The sequence below is a fragment of the Talpa europaea genome (assembly GCF_964194135.1).
Source record: "Talpa europaea genome assembly, chromosome: 11".
NCBI classification, from domain to species: Eukaryota; Metazoa; Chordata; class Mammalia; order Eulipotyphla; family Talpidae; genus Talpa; species Talpa europaea.
Genome location: NC_140078.1, coordinates 59,693,841 through 59,711,474, shown reverse-complemented (window position 1 = coordinate 59,711,474; position 17,634 = coordinate 59,693,841). Strand labels below are relative to the sequence as shown.

Below are 17,634 nucleotides of genomic sequence, written 5' to 3'. Positions count from 1 at the left end.
AAACCAATGGTAATTCAATTAAAAAGAACAAGTAGACTTGAGTGTAAGATGTGAAACTATAAAGCACATAGACTAAAACACAGGCAAAACACTCCATGGCATTGACTTCAGGGATGTCTTTGAAGTCTTGACTCCAACAGCAAAGGTAACAAAAACAAAAATGAAAAGAAACAAAATGGGACATCAAACTGAAAAGAGTCTGCACAGCAAAAGAAATTATTAAAATTAAAAGAAACCCTCCTGAATGGGAGAAAATATTTGCACACCATACTTCTGAGAAAGAACTAATATCTAAGATTTACAAAGAACTCACCGAACTCAACAAAAAGTAGAAGAGGAGAATGGACATTTCTCAAAAAAAAAAAAAAAAAAGTGGCTAACAGGTAACAGGAACATGAAAAGTGCTTATCATCAGGGAAATGCAAATCAAAACCGCAATGAGATACCAGCTCATGCCTGTGAGAATGGCCTATATATATATATATATATATATATATATATATATATATATACAAAAACAAAAGCAAAACAAGTATTGAGGATGTAGAAGAAAAAGTTTACCATTGGTGGGAATGTGGACTACTCCGACTCCTGTGGAAAACAATATGGAAGTTTCTCAAAACATTTAAAATCGATTTACTGTGTGATCCAGTAGATATCTACCACTCCTAGGTATCTGCCTGAAGAATGCAAAATTGCAAATTTGAATGGTTCTATGCACTCCCATGTGCTCTACCACACTACTTACAATTGTCGAGTTATGGAAACAACCTAAGTGTCCAAAGACAGATGAACTGATTAAGAAGATGTGGTATACAAAGGGATACTATTCAACTGTTCAAAAAAAAAAAAAAAGGATGAAATAGTGCTATTGCAACAGTATGGATGGGGGGGATTATGCTAAACAATATAATTCAGAAGGAGAAAGATAAATATTGCATCATTTCATTCATACATGGAATATAGAGAAATAAAACAAAGCAGCAGACAAAACTAAAGCAAAATAAACCCTCAAAAAGCAGACCACAGGATTGAGGCTACCAGAGGGGGAATAAATGGGTAGAGAACTAAGCGGGGAAGGGGCTGATAGACTGTGGTGGAAGATTCTGTGTACTTTGTTGAGGGATATGGTGTGGTAACATACATTTGAAGAGATGTTAAGAGGTATAGCTCTCTAAATCATATACAGTGCTGTAGAGCAATACTACCTCAATAAAAAAATAACACAATTAAAAGTATGAATCTGTCCACACTTCCCCCTATTCTGATGCCAAAAAAAAAAAAAAAAAGCACCTTGGTTAACTACCTTCATTCTAAACATCACTTTTCATGAGTGACAGTCAAGGTTTGAGTCCAGCTCAACAAATCTTATAGGTAACTTCAGTTATGTTTCCTAAACTCTGTCTCTGTTTCCTCCTTTTTAGAATGGAAATGATAATAACATTGTCACCTTGAAATCTTAAGGTGAAGATAAACTCCCTAAGATGTACCTAGAACAGGAACTGGCACTTGTCGGTGCTACATATGTGTTTACTATTCTTATTTCTTTTAATCTCATGAGAATGAGACGAGTTAGTAAATTTTTTATTCTCAGCCAAGCCCCAAACTTCCAAAGTTTAAAACCAATAATAGTTATAGAACACTTGGGAAATAGAGAAAGTTGTAACTTTCTACATTGTTGTTTTTTTTGACCATTCTGATTGAAATAAATTGGAACTTAATAGATCATCTCTATTCCATCAAAACCCAGAGCACACTGCTCACCATGGTCAGTCCTGTGCGAGGATGAAATCTATCACAGTCCACACCTTCCACAGTGAGGTTGTATTGCTTCACAGTCTCGTAGTCTGGCTGTGTGATGAGTTCAATCATTCCAGAGAGAGGATGAATCCAGAATCTTTGTATAACCTGGATGTCTCCACTGATTATTTTGTATTTGACACAGTTAGGTGGATGGTCTTCATCAATAGCAGTCACTCTTCCAACTTTGTAAAAAGCTGCCAATAACATTTATTAATATTCATGCTTGCCCTGCAGATACCCTACTTTAGGAAGTCTAACAGCTCTTTGCCTCTCATCCAGTGCTGTAGTTTCTCAAAGATCAACCTAATTTCTTTTGGACAATGTGTTTGAAAAGCTCGATTACATGATGGAAGGAAATTTATAGTTTTCTGGCACTTTAAACCAAATGGGATAAGTCACATTATATGAGATAACAATAAATTTATAATAATTAGCTTACATGAGTTGCATGCTTACTTTCTACCATGCATTATGCTAAGATAATGACATTGATTCTGGAACCCAAAGCCTAGGTTATGAATTTCAGCTCTGCCATTGACTAGATATATAGATACACCTCTTTGGAAAATTCTGTATATTGTTCTGGCCCTCATGTTCTTTATCTGAAAACTAGTAATAGTATCAGTATCTATCATACAGAATTGCTGTTAGGATTAAATGAGTTAAAATACATAATGCAGTTAGAATAGTGACTAGGATATAATAAATGCCATATAAGAATTAGTTGATATTTACATTAAATCTTCTCAACAGTCCCATGATCTATGTGCCTATACTGTCTCCATTTACAGATAAGGAAAATACAATCTAGTGTGATAGTAGTGGTAGGAGTCAGGATTCAAATCTGTGACTGCTGAACACACAGCCCATGTTTTTAAAATCATTTTGCTGTAATCTCGGTGTATAGTTTTCCCAAATAATCTTTTGAAAGATGGGTGTCGTAGTTTGATCACATGAATAGGCCCAAATTCTTTATCTTTCCCATATTTATTCTCTTCACCACATATCTTTATAGTGCCCTCTCCCGTGACTTCCTTTGGCCAATGGGACATTGTCAAACCTTGTGGCAGAGACCTGGAAAACACATGTGTGATTAGGTTTGCCTTACTCCTATACCTCTTACTGTCCCACAAAAACATGCTGAGGCTGGCCTGTTGCAGGATGGAAAAGGAGTCGCAATATCCATTGATCAGACTGAAACTATGTCAGCAAAATGCAGCCAATTTCCAGAGGGACAAACCAGCCAATTCCAGACACATGGGTTAAATAAATGTCTATTATGGTAGTATCCTTTTGGGGAGGGTGGATTTCATTATACCACATACTTATCGGCGATAGATAACTGGTTCAGTAGTTTAACCCCTCAATCCTTTCTCACTGAGTTATAAATTCTAGGGAAGCTACCTAACCTCCTCCACTTAGTAGAAACGACCATACAAATGGCTACACTTCCCAACTTGTGGATAGGATATTTGGTTGTTCATAATCAAGAAAAAAAATTACAATGAAGAAACCCCTTCAGGTGATATCCCCCACCACCTCCAACCTCCCAAGATCGCTTTCTCTGTTTCCACATTATTTGATTCTGATAATGTGTTATTAAGCAGACAATGAACACAACTCCTAATACCAAGAACAGAAAACACATTTGTGAAAAAGAACATAATGTTTCATTTTAACAAATCCAGCACATAAAAAGTCCATTCTATTGCAAATGTAAAGGTATCATTATTAAGAGAAAGTTATCACAAGTCTACATAAAATAGATTAAGAGTAAGATTGCCATCGTTCTCATATAGTCCTGGGCAAGGATGGTATCATTTTCACATTTAACACCTGGTTAAGTATAATAGGAAGCTTATTCTGTAGGTGTAAAATTAATCTTTCAATGAAATGAAAAGCTATCTCGAGCATCTTTAGCTAAAGTTTAAAATAATTATAAAGCTCTGCAACTCTGCCAAGCTTCCTCATCAGAACCTATTGGAAATGAAACATGTTTTCCCTTGTGACTTGCAACCCAGCATGATTTCATTTTCATCTAAATCATTTTGATAAAGAAATTTCTTGCCTAAGCCTAGCTGCCTCCAGAAGGTTTTTGTCTATGAGAGATTCAGTTACTCCTTGGATAACATCACAATTTTTTTTTTTATTTTAAAGATATGGATTCCTATAATTTTGTAGGGGAAAAAACTTCATGTAGTCCTCAAGGCACACTGACATCTTCTGAGCTAATCAACACAGCATGAAAAAAAGTCTTCACATTAATGGATTCTTTTTTAATATACTTGAGGTCTACAGGCTAAATGTTTGATATTCTGTAGAGAGTTTGTTTTCAGAGTAGCATTAACTTTTCAATTTCTTCCTTTCAAGAAAATTGCCACTGGGTCGTGAAGTTTTTGTCTTCTATGATGGGTAGCCACTAAAAAAAAAAAACAATCCCTAATTTCATTTGGTTTGTGTACACTGGTAGAGAGAAACAGAGCTGGTTAAAAAAAAAAGAAAAAGTTCTGGCACATTGTAGGCACTCAGTAAATGTTAGAAGCTATTATTATTGGCAATGTTGTGCTGGCTATTTTTTTTAATAAGTTTTTTTTAAAGATTTATTATTTATGCATACAAGAACTGGAATACAGGCCAGAGGTGCAGGGGGTGAGAAGACCCACCAGAGACAGAGTGGGGAGCAGGACAGGCAGAATGACTGAAATACACTGCTGAGGGGAGCAGCGGGTGAGATAGGAGAGGTCTACTGTGCCATGTGGGTACCTCCCTGGTCAGCCGGGGATTGATCTCATGCTGCAGAGGCTGCAGATAGCTTCACAGTGCTGTGCTTAACCCCTTGCACCACCAGGAGGCCTTGTGCTGGCTGTTGGTCATAGGTCATGTACTTAACATTCATATAATTGTGAATTAACCTTCATCTCAACTCTGACATAGTGAACCATAATCTCCATTTCACAGATGAGAACTTGAAGGCACACAGGTTACATGACTGGCCTAAGGGCATTTGGCTAATAATGACAGAGACAAAAATTGACTCCAACATTCATGGTTTTCTGCTAAATCACATTTCTATGTGTGAATCAGCACACATAGGAATGATCCACTTATCTCTTTGTATGAATTCTCACAATTTGTTTTCAGACTTCTAATGATCTAAGTCACCAAAAGTCATCCAAGAAAAGCAACCTGGAATACTAAACAGAGAACTGGGCCAGAAATGTGGATGTCTGCAATTAGCCATGAACTGCCATTCACTAGCTTTACGACCCAATTCTCTCTCCAGCCCCAGTTTTCTCACAGTAAAATAAAAAGGTTAGATCTTTCCAGCCCTCCCAAATCAACAGGGATATAATTCAAAATTCTAAATCCTTTTCCTCAACCATTATGCTTGAGCCAGAAGGTATTAAAATATGCTTAAGAAAACATAGAAGTGTTTTATATATTTAATGCATTTTATCTTCAAAACATAAAATGTACAAATAGAAAATTAATTCATGGGGTGCTTTCATTGATTTTTTGCCTAACTTGCCTATCCCTAGTCATCCTATGATTGCAATTGGCAAGAGAAAGTAATTCAAACATAAATCTTAATGTTTTCCTTGTTAAAGAAAAAGGTACACATGAAACAATGTCAGAGTTCACTAGTCATTAATGATGGAATGGCTTCTTTGCTAACTGGATAATGATGTTCATTACCAGAATATTTCCATACTTTTTGTGACTCACAGTAATAGCTTCAAACCCAACAGACTTTCATATTTAATCTGCATTATTAACATTTTCTCTAGCATTTTCTTAAGTTCAAATAATAAAAAAAAAAGAATCAAGGCCCAATATGTAATATTTACCTCTTTACATGGTGTAAATACTGCCACTGCTGCTAATGTTAAGCTATCAATGTAATTACACTAACTTGGAAAAAGGTAGTAACACATCATTATGTATATAGAATTTTACCATGAAGATCCAATCTAAATAAATAATCTCAAATATGTAGGATAGGTAGTGGTAAAATAGTAATGTAAAAAAGAAGTGCTAAGTTTTGAGCATTTTGTTTTTAATATAATGCATATAACTAAATTTATATTATTTTATTTTTAGGGACTGTTATAAATGATCACATCATAAAATTTATTAAATTTTCACCATTGGCTCTTGTAAATTCAGTATGATTTGAATCCAGCACACAACTGTGTCCTTCGATCCCTTCAGGTATCCAAGTAAAGCATGGAACACCCATCACCCAGTGATGCTGAGGAAGGCATGCACATGTTCCTCTCTTGGATGGTAGGAAACACAGCAATACCTCTGTTGTCCTTTCCAAATCTAATGTTCCTTGGTTTATGCTAATATATCCTAATTCATATATAACTCATGGTTGAGACAGGTACCTGACCAAGATCTAGACTCTACCTGAAATATAAGCCCAGAGATTGACAGAATTTAAAGTGCCTGAGTGATGGCCACATTGTCCTTACCTTCTTTAGACTTCAGAAGCCAGAGGAAAGAATAGGAAAATAAAATTAAGATCTTGTGTACTAGTCAAAAGTCCCAGATCTCACATCAGATTTCACAAGAGGCTTTGGGGAACCATGAGGATGATATACTGAGGGCATCGCCAATGAAAACTAATTCTGAAGGTCTGGAGCTCCATAAAGTGCCCTCACCTGCTTGTGTTTTGTCAACATATGTCTTTTTTCCACTGGTCACTCATTTGAGACCCAGTAGGCATTTCCTTGCTTGCATGGAAATAAAAAAAGGTTGTGCATGCTGGATCACCACAGAAGCAAGAGCTCTCTTACCTCCTGATGTTTCTGGAACAGAGAATGAATAGTGTGTATCTTCAAAAACAGGGCTGAAATCATTGACAGGAGCAATCTCTATGATGACTGTCACAGTTACTGCAAAATTGAACGGTGAGTAAATGCTTTGTTGTGGTGGTGATTTTCTTCTACAAACAAGTGAAGTGTGCTCATAGGAATAGACTTAGTGGAGGATTTTGAAACTATAATGGGATTCTTTCAGCACCCAAATGATCCGTTTCCAGATTCTCTCTCTCAAGGAACATAAATGAATTTCTCAGGCCAGCCAAAGCAATTAGTCAAAGATATGTAATACACTATATGCCATATTTTATTTTATATAATGGTGATACATATGTATATATGTGGTATATAAATGTACAATTGTGTACTTTACACAAGATAACTTGTTATGTTTGTCATGAATACAATCTCTTCCATTAACAAGTTTGTTGGTGTCACCCATCCCAGCATATAACATTCTACATTCTGCTTTTAATATGTATCCTAGGAGACTTGGAAAACCCACATTCAAAGATTGACTTTGAAACTTGTTTTGTAACCTAGAACAAACTCAACCTCTCAGTCCCAGCTTCATCATCAACAAAAAAAGGAATCACATTTATTTCAATCTCTCTACACAAGTACGTATAGGAAGACAAAATGAGATGATGCCCCAAAAGTCTTTTTCACCTTAGGAAAGGCTGAATGAAGAATAATAATTACATTTCATTCATCTCAGCCAAACACTTGTATATTGTGTTTTATAGAAGAGGAATTCTGTATTTCAGAATAATAAGCTCAAATGATCATATGAGAAAGTTATCAAAAAAGAAAGAATATGATGATCAAACATAAAAGCCAGCATATTGAAAGCAGAGAAACTTTGTATAATAAAAATAAAATAGTAATTAACATTTGCTACACAAGGCACAGACTCAGCGTTAATATTATTGTCCCCATTTTGCAGATGAGAAAACTGAGGTTCACAGAGTTCAAATCTTTGTCAAAGATCATAAAATTAGTAAGTCACTGGACCAAGTTGTATGTCCCAAAACTCCCAAAATGTCTCCTCTGAGATGCTAACATGTCAAATGCAAAATGTTTAAACAAGGATAAAAAGGTTTCTGTAAAGCAAATCTTCTTAGGATTTCTGAGAAATCATTACATATTTTGATCTCTAACTATACATTGAACCCAAAACTTATTTCACAAGGAAATTCTATGTTAGTGTATTATTTATTAGAAATGTTCTGAAGAATGCTTTACATTATCTCTCTTGGAAAATCTATGTCACGTATGTCAAACAAGAAAATTTATCTGGGCTCTGTAAAGCTGTTACTTAAGAGAATTCATGGCAGTTTTTACATTTTGATATATTTTATTATAAATAAGGGGCCTTTAGCTTGCATTGGCATCTGAAAGATATCCGTGACCCCTAGGAAAAGTTAAGAAGCATTGTTCTGTGGACACAGGTAATTTATGTGAAAGTCCCCATAGTTCCTTCAATAAATTCCTTTTATGTGCTACAAGAGCAGGTGCTGTTTATAGTTTTGCCATACTATGATTTTTATTGCATCCCTAAAGACTGAAAATTGTGCTAATGAGTTGGCCTATAAAAATAGAGTGAACCACATGTGGGGTGTTACACGCATCCTTTATGAGCAGTTGCAATGAATATGTTGGAGTGTGAGAATCAGAGAGGAGGTGGATTTATTACTGTGAGAGATTTTTTTCTTTCCATCTTAGAAAAAAGACTCAAATCTGGTGAAAGGAATGGATTCCTTTTAGATTAGTTAGGCCATCGGAGTGAATAGCTGCTAGATAAAGCTTTCTTCCCAGAAGGTCAGTTGGGTTATGTAACAAGCTGTTGCATGAAACAATGACACTCCACCAGCGGGGAGAAAAGAAAACACAAGAACACTTTGGGCCTACTGTTTCCGACAGATCACCACAGTCTACAAATAAATTGTTGGGTGACTCCAGTCTACAAATCACCTTTGAAAACTTAGTCTCCTATCAGTGAGTCAAAAGGGATTTGAAGATTTCTAGGTCTTTTGCTTAAAATTCAGCTTTAAGTTTCCTTTCCTTGCAAACACAAAGACACATACCCTCACTCCACCCTTCTATATCCAGGACAAAGGACTTTTTCCTTCTGCTTTTGATGCAACCTCAGTCTTTCTCAATGCAATGACCCAAGTAACTACCATTTGGCACAAAAGATAAAACTCAAATGTCATTGATATTCTAGGCTCTCCCTACAAACATTGACATTCTACTAGTAAACTTATGTTCTCCACCCAGACACCCACATTTTCTTGGATAGCTTTGTTCCCAATCACCTGCTAGATTACTTATGATCTTATTATCCAGCTGCAACAGACACTTAATAATAAACGTATCCAGAAATTTCTATGAATCCTTTTTTTCACAAATACCTCTACAACAACAAATTCACTCTTAAAATATAGTAACATAATTTAACATGGAAATGAACTCTTGCAGCATTTCGTGTGTGTTTTTACTTGTTAAACAATAAACAGAGAAGCAGGTGTTGCGTGATTGGCTAAACTCACTCACTAGCGGGCACCCTGCTCTGACTCCACAGCACACAATTCAAATCCGTGCCTCAGGATGTTTTAAAATTAGCAAAAACCTGACTATTAAATCCACACATGCCAGGAGATTTATGATCATGCAATCTGGGGGGACTTAATCTCAAAGCACCAAAGACATATTCTTGCATAGGCTGATCCAAAATGATAGGATTGTTATGAGAGAAACAAATGCCAGAGAGAGGTGGCCACTCTGCACTTTCATGAAACAATGAGCTATGTATCTTGGCAAGTGTCCCCTGGCTTGGGCTGATAATGGTTCTACCCATATGATGTAAATCACTCAAAATACAGAAAACCACCCAATTACCTTTTTGTTTGGATTACATGTTATCTGATTCTTTCCAGATAAGAGATGTCTGGCATTATGAAATCTGTGGGCTGAATGTTAGTTCCAAAATTCATATGTTGAAAACTATTCCCCCAATGTGATGGAGTGGGGGCTGGCAATGAACTTTGGGAAGTAGTTTATAAAAGTGGAACCCTCATGAATCAGATTAGAGTCCTTATAAAAGAGATCTCAGAGGGTTCCCTTGTGCCTACTGCCATTTGAAGCAGTGAGAAAAGGACATCTATAATCCAGAAAGCAGGCTTCCTTATCAGACACTGAATCTGCTGGTACCTTGACTTTGGATTTTCCAGTCTCCAGGACTGTGAGAAATAAGTTTCTGTTTATAAGACACCCAGTCTGTGGTATTTTGTTATAGCAACCTGATACAGACTAAAGCATTAAACATAAAGTTACTGAAGTCCCAAGCATAAGGTTTGGCTCCATACATCCTAACTACTCCTAGCTCTAAGGATCTCTCATCAAAGATGCATTTGTATGGCTACAACTGTACTATACTTAATGCTGAGCACTAATTGTGTATTGCCTAAGAGTTGTCCGTTGCTAAGAGATGATAAAGTCTTCCCAGGTAGATTGAAAACTTCCAACACAAGTCTACCTAGTTCTCCTCTTCCTCCCTTGCCTCACTTAACCAAACTGTCCCAAAGATAATGTATCTTTATATTTTAGAATCTAAGGCAAAGAGACTGAGGAAAAGGCTTTTTGTTCCTTGAAAATGTTATCAAGCTTACCTGTATGGGAGGGATGTAAGTCATCATATACTGAAACTGTCATTTCATAGATGTGTCCAGCAGCAACAATCTCTGGGTTTTCATAATCCAATTCTTTGGCAACCTTATAGAACAATATTACATCAGGGAAATATTTTTCAAAGGCCTGGCCTTTTTTTTTTTTTTTTTTTTTTTTGCTTAACTGATTTTTTTTATATTTTATATAATTCTTACATCATTTTTCATTTTTTCACAATGTATGCATTTTCATTTTGGTTATATTCCCCGTACAATTGCACCTCCCTTATTTTGACCCTAATCCTTCCTCTCCCTGCCAACCTGTAGTGTATCTCTGGTTTATAGTTGCTTGTTGATTTTGATTTTTGCTTTGTATTAATTAGTCTTTTTCCTGGTCCCTTATTTAGGTTTTCTAAATTCCTGCTATGAGTGAGACCATCTGGTAGTTTTCTTTTTCTTTCTGACTTATTTTGCTGAGCATGATCCATCTATGTTGCTGCAAACTGCATGTGTTTATCTTCTTTGATTGCTGAGTAATATTCCATTGTGTATATGTACCACAGCTTCTTGATCCAGTCATCTATTTTTGGGCATTTGGGTTGTTTCCAAAGCTTAGCTATTGTAAATAGTGCTGCTATAAACATAGGGGTGCAGGTGCCCTTTGGAATTAATGTTTCTGTGTCCTTTGGGTAAATACCTAGGATTGGAATTGCTGGATCATATGGAAGCTCTATCATTAGTAGGTTGAAGAATCTCCACACAGCTCTCAATAGTGGTTGGACCAGTTTGCACTCCCACCAACAGTGCAGGAGAGTTCCTTTTTCTCCACAATCTCGCCAACATTTGTTGTTGCTAGTTTTTTAAATATGTGCCATTCTCACTGGTGTAAGATGGTATCTCATTGTAGTTTTGATTTGCATTTCCCTGATTACAAGTGATGTTGAACATTTTTTTCATATGCCTGTTAGGCCTGGCTTTTTTAAATATAAATATTTTCAGTAATAAAAGTGTAAGGTCATATTCATTTAATAAAAATGGCATCAGAAAACATCTGTGACTGGTTAGAGACTGACATAGAGAAGGAAGCATCTCTGATCTCCTTCCAGAGCAACTTATTTTTGGACAGAACATAATAGAAGCAGCATGGGTCATATCCTCTCATTACATGCTAATTGTGTGACCTTAGGGAAAATATTTATAAAAATGAAATATTTTGAAAGTGCTTTGTGAAGCATAAAGCACTATAATAAATGTAGGTATTCCTATTATGTCATTGATCATTCAAAAATATTTATTGAGTACTAAGTAAAGACCAGGTATAGGGTAAAACTATAGGTTTTAGGGATATAACAATAAACAGTATGATTCCACACAGAGACTTGAGGACAATCCTAACATAATAGTATTGGCATGAATCATAGTTGGCAATAATTAAAATCAGTCAACATGACACCAAGTGTATCCTTCATTCATTAAAGTACAGAGTACCCACTTAATGGGTACATTGAAGTACATCCTAGCTACGTTGAAGTACCCATTGTGTATCACACCATAAGAGGTGTTGTTACACAAAAATGAAGCACTCAGAAATAAATGTAAAACTACAGATTAATATGGGGGGATTGCAATTGTATGGGGAATATAAAAATAAAATTTATTAATTAAAAAAAAAAGACCAAGAATGAAAGTTGTTTTCATAGAGTTCGCTAAGTTTTTAATGTGAACTCATAGCAGGGAGAATTTAGCCAGATATGGTAGTAAAAGAAAGCTTGTAGAAACAAGTGACATTTAGGATAACTAAGAAAATATGGAAATTAATTAGAGTAGGGTAAAGGGTTGTGGAGTTACTCAGAAATAGAGCAAGCATATGCAAAGGGCCAAATGTTAGTTAGCATCGTGTTTACAAAACTTTCATCTTTATCCAAACTCCATTTTTAAATATGACAGTTTGGCATTTCATTTCCAAATGAACATCAGCCTAGGAAACCTCTTGGCTCAATGTCTAAACTTCCAAAACTCACTTCAGATGCAACGGCTCAGCTTGTAGTTCGTGGAGATTGTCAAGAAAATTTGGGGTCAAGACTAAAGGAAGAGAGAGACCCTCAGTGGTGTTCTCAGCCATATCTTCTAGCAGAGGGAAAGTTATTGGTGATGTTTGGGTTTAGGAACAATGATGCCAACCTAACAGGGATGGGTAATAAAAAAATAAAGAAATAAAGACCGAAGGAAATTAGAAGAGATTTCTTCTAAGAAGAATCCCATCTTGAAAAGGGGGAAAAAAACCTTACTCTGCCCATCCTGTGCCAATGGAAAGTTAATAGCTTCAAGAGGGTGAAGAGAGGAAGAACTTACCTCCCCCTCCCACAAAGGAGAACGAGCCATCTTGTACATGTATTCATACAGACTTATCTCCGAGGAAATCAGAGTGCTTTTTAGCCTCTGATTCATTTACCCAGCTAAATAGGAAGTAACTTATTTTGTGTTCACTACAAGAGGAGAAAATGATGACTGGCAGCAAGACAATGAAGATACTCGGCCAAATACCTTCCAGTGAGACAGCAGAAGAGGCCCCAGACTCTGCCCCATCAGAGCTTCTCTTGCTGAATCTACCAGCATCAAACCAACTGTGCCCGTGAAATGACTTCATCCAGTTGGGAAAATTCCCTGGACGTACAGTAACATGTGCTCACCTGGATGAAGTTTTCAGCATTTGGCATTTGCAAAAAGAGTTGTCCAGAACCAATTGGCCCCGAGCCTGGAGCGTAATGGATGGTATCAGGAGGCTCATCAATGTCGTGACATAAGAGTTTTGCAACTACTGTATCTTTTGCAATTACCTCTTTGCCTGTGTACCTATTTCATTTTTTTTTTTTGAGAAGAAAAAATACTTTAGATGGATAGGGTTGTGGTTTTTTAATGTAATTTTTTCCCCATAAATATCTACTATTTTGAACAATGCATATTTGTGACTGCCCTATTTATCTTGGTACAGGCAGTCCAGTTTTGGAGCACCATCTGGAAAACCACTTCCCAAAAAAATGTACTATGAATTTAATAAGACTAGCCTCATTTTCTAGGAGTATTTCTTTTCTTTACCCAACCTGGGGCTGGTTTAGAAATCTCTTAAGGATATCATCTCAATGGACAAGACCTGAGTGGGAATCAGATTATTCTTTGAAATTGTTCCAACCTAGAGCTCCTGTATGATGTGTTCAAGAGGAATAAACCCTACCTTTCTATAGTCACAGAACCTTCCTTCCATCTCTCTGTATTCACCCAAATCTTTACTGGAATATCTCTGCCCCAAGCATTCATTCTTAAACCTTTAACCTCTAAATTCTATTCATTTTTCAAAGACTAACATAGATTTCATTCCTTCAAGAAGCTATCCTGATTACTTCATCCCCACACGTTCTCCTGCTTAACTATTAAAGCCCACCACATATAACTTAATTTGAAATCATCTTTTCTTTTTTAACTGTTGCTGTAGATCATCTTATCACCCTGGCAATTTATAGGTTCCTTACAGCAAATAGGCATAGCAAATTCTCCTCCTGTCACCTCTAGGGTTGAGAGCACTGGGTGCAGCATGTGGTAGGTGTTTGGTCATTTAACTATGATCCTCTTGAGGAAAGAAGAAAAATGATGGAGAAGAAAGCAAATAACATTTACTGAATGAATGCCAAACTCCATACTGAACAAATTGCAAGCCTTGTTGTATTTGATTTTTATAACAATACTATGAGGTAGATGCAATTATCATCTCCATTTGAAAGGTAGGGTAATTGGAACTGAAGACACATGGGCAGTAATTAAAGCAGACTAGGTGTTATTTGTCATTCAATAATCAGAATATCTAGGAACAAAACTTAGGAAATCTGAGGGCAAGGACTCTTGTCCTCTGTACAGTTTAGAGATTGAAGGAAGAAGGGAGACATCAAAGAATGATGGAGAATGATTTCCAAATAATAAAAATTGCCTTACTGACAGAAATACAACTTCATAATCCCTTGTCCAGATTCCGAATTCAGAAACTCAGAATTTTCTCATAATTTGTGAGGCCCAAACCTGATCTAACCTTAAATTTCTGATATAGGTACTACCTGAATTGTCAAATCTTTCTTTACACCTTTTACTGTAAGTATACATATGTTTCGTTGCAGAGATATTTATGGATTGGAATATGCAGTACTTGCATAAGATGCGGTATACATACTATGATACCTTTCTATAATTAAAAAAAGCATTTATCCTGAAATACCTCCAGGCCAAGGGTTTCCAATAGGAGTTATGGAGCTATGGTAAATAACATTTATGAAACTCATACCATATGCTTAGCTCTGAGCTAAGAATATTACATAAATAATCCCATTTATTCTCTATAACCACCCTATAGAGTAAATATGACTATTATCTCACTTTATAAAGGAAAAAACCTGGAAATCAAAGGGTATAAACAAATTACCCAAGATTGGTCAACTAGTAAGTGATAAAACCAGGATTCCAAGCCAAGTCTGTGACTCCAAAACAAAAGCTTTTAACCACTTTCTGTTAGATCTGGGACCCAGCTTTCGGTCCAGGTCTCTTCTGAGGACTGGGATATGAAACTAAACAAGAGTCAATGAAATAATCGACCTCATGTCCAGTTGAGCATAAATACAGCAGCACCTGTGTTCTCCACTCACTTGAATTCTTAACCCTGCCCATGGTTGCAGCTCACCTAATCAGATAGTGATCACAGAAAGGTGGGTTGTCATTAATGCCATGGATATAGGCAGTCACTGCAATTGTGGCACATCGCTGGTCATGGTCACAAGCCTTAATGGAGAAGGGCTGCACACGAGCAAAGCCAGCTCTCTCCACATCAAGGCGGCCAGTAGAAACCACAGTTCCGTGCTCTGGAACAAAATAGCACATCTTGCTGCAAATTGACCCATGCTGTCATTTTCAAAATTATATTTTTATGCAGCAATAAAAGAGATAAAATATGAATTGTGCCCCTTTCATTAGAATTAATGAACTGATTAAAATATAAGCACCACGTTTATTGTTTGTCACCAAAAATACGCTCATTTAATCATGTTAGCTCATAGCAAAAACAAAATTGTTTTTGGCTTAGGAGAACAAGGAAAATTTTCTAGAAGAGGAGGCCCTTATTTTAGACCTTGAAGGATATGTAGGATAAGGAATTGTAGTGTGTGGGAGATCATTCCCAGCAGAGAGAACATCATAAATGAAAAAGATAATGACTCATTGGACTCTTTCTACCCAATCCATCCATTCATTCAACAAACATTTATGCAAGACCAACGTATGTGCCAGGAACTGTGCTGAGTACTGTATATACTGCAATGTAGTCCCTGCCTTTGTGGAATATACCATCCGGTCTGGGACACAAACCACTAAACAAGGGTCAAAAAGGAAAGTAATTCCAATAGACATCTCATTAAGGAAATGAAAATTGTCATGTGATAAAAATGTCTAATGGTTGGGTCCTAAGAAATGCAAGAACAGAGGTCCTGAAGCAGGAAGCCTGCTCAGCTGGCTGTAGTGTAATGGACAAGGGAAGAAAGGAACAGGATTAAGCTGCAAAGAGAGACAAAGGTTGATGAAAATAGGATCTTGGCAGTGAGTAAGAAGTCTGGGTTACATTCCAAGTGCAAAGGAAAATCACAGGAGGATTTTACATAGGGGAGGAACATGATCCAATTTGACTTTTTTCTTTTGAATTCATTCTAGCTGTTCTGTTTAGACTAGTGGAGGGAGTAAGTGTGAAAGCAGAAGCCCAGTTAAGACATCTGTGCAGTAATTCAGATAAGAGCAGACAGTGGCTGTCTCAGTTGGGGCTGCCTCAGAAGCAGAGCCTGAGATGAAGATTTGAGCGCATGTAGTTTATCTCTGGAAGCGATTCAGGCAATGATGGGGTGGGGAGAGTGAGAGTAGAAAAAGAGGGCTTTTTGTTGTTGTTCATGAGTGAACAAAAAAGCAATAAAAAGCGCATTATCAAGTAAGTTTCCACTGTGGGCAACTTGAGCTTAATAGCACTTAGAAGTCTGGAATTCATAGCAAAACCACGCACTCAAAATTGCCCCTCTGCCAGCGGCAAGAAGCTACAGTTTTTATATACCAATTCTCTTCAGTCATTAGTTAAACTGTGGCGGAGGGTGGTATTTTCCCAACATGTGGGACACTGACAGCATCTGCTACAATGGCTTAACCCACAGCTATGCCACATTTCTACTCTTATCAATCCAGAAGAAGCCTTGTATACCACATGATCTACTTCACCCCTAGTCTCAGACGCAGCTCATTGGACAAGAAGTGAGTGACTCACTCCTGAAAGTCCAATCATATTCCCTCTCACAAAAGTTCTCAGACTCAGAGAAAAGAGTGATTTAGATGTTAGCTGAATGGGGAAGGTCGTGTAAAATAAGAGCTAAGGCAACCATGAGAAGCCTCCTATTGGCTTATGAGTGAACAAAGAACTGGCTCTTACAGAGAGTTATTCAACAGATGTTTAATCAGCATTTACTATGTGCTTCTTGTAGAGGTTCTGAAAATGTAGACACTCCAATATTTTCCTTCTAGAAACTCAAATCTTTTTTTTTCTTCTTTTCTTCCCAGTGTATCTTCTTTTATTTTTTTATAATAAATTTTATTTTTATATTCCCCATACAATTGCAACCCCCTTATTTTGACCCCAATCCCTCCCCTCCCACCCTCTACCCCCCATAGAGTGTCTCTGGTTCATAGTTTTTTGTTGATTTTGATTTTCACTTTCTTATAGTTATTTTCACTTTCTTATAGTTATTCATTTTCCTGGTCCCTTATTTAAGTTTTCTAGATTCCTGCTATGAGTGAGACCATCCAGTATTTTAGAAACTCAATCTTGCCCAGGTGACATAAACACATAATAATAGCATGTAAAAGATATAATTTGCTGAGAACAGTTCTCAACCCACCTTTGCCAACTGCAAAGTAAATATTCTGTGGATCTAATTTAAAGGTTAAATCTCCCAAGTTATCTTCATCAGTTGCCTGGCATTTTCCAATTGTCTGCCCAACTGGAATTTCTTCATCCAGTGTGATGTTGACTTTATGGTGTAGAGTTGAGTTCACAGAAGTAACAGCCAAAACAGCATTTTCAATACTGAATAAACTTGTTTCAACAGAAAAGACAATTAGAGTGGCATTTGCTGGTGAGTATTTTTTGGACCCATTTATGGTGATGAAAGGTTCGGAGACTAGAGGTAGTTTTGTTCAAAGTACAAATTCCGGCAATGGTTTAACAGCTAACCCATTGACAGTGCATTTTTCTACACTTCAGACACAATGCT

General features: G+C 36.7%; 1 protein-coding gene across 1 annotated transcript in view; it reads right to left on the bottom strand.

Moving 5' to 3' along the window:
- Window positions 1-17,634, bottom strand: part of LOC311180080 (cadherin-related family member 3-like) — a gene marked incomplete at its 5' end in the record, with an annotated part of 63,100 nt that overhangs the window by 15,844 nt on the left and 29,622 nt on the right. Inside the window, 6 exons of the mRNA XM_084247747.1 lie at window positions 1,765-1,997; window positions 6,606-6,704; window positions 10,301-10,403; window positions 12,988-13,150; window positions 15,018-15,195; window positions 17,260-17,456. Of these exons, the coding sequence (XP_084103873.1) occupies window positions 1,765-1,997; window positions 6,606-6,704; window positions 10,301-10,403; window positions 12,988-13,150; window positions 15,018-15,195; window positions 17,260-17,456 (973 nt within the window). The remainder of the gene's footprint in view (window positions 1-1,764; window positions 1,998-6,605; window positions 6,705-10,300; window positions 10,404-12,987; window positions 13,151-15,017; window positions 15,196-17,259; window positions 17,457-17,634) is intronic.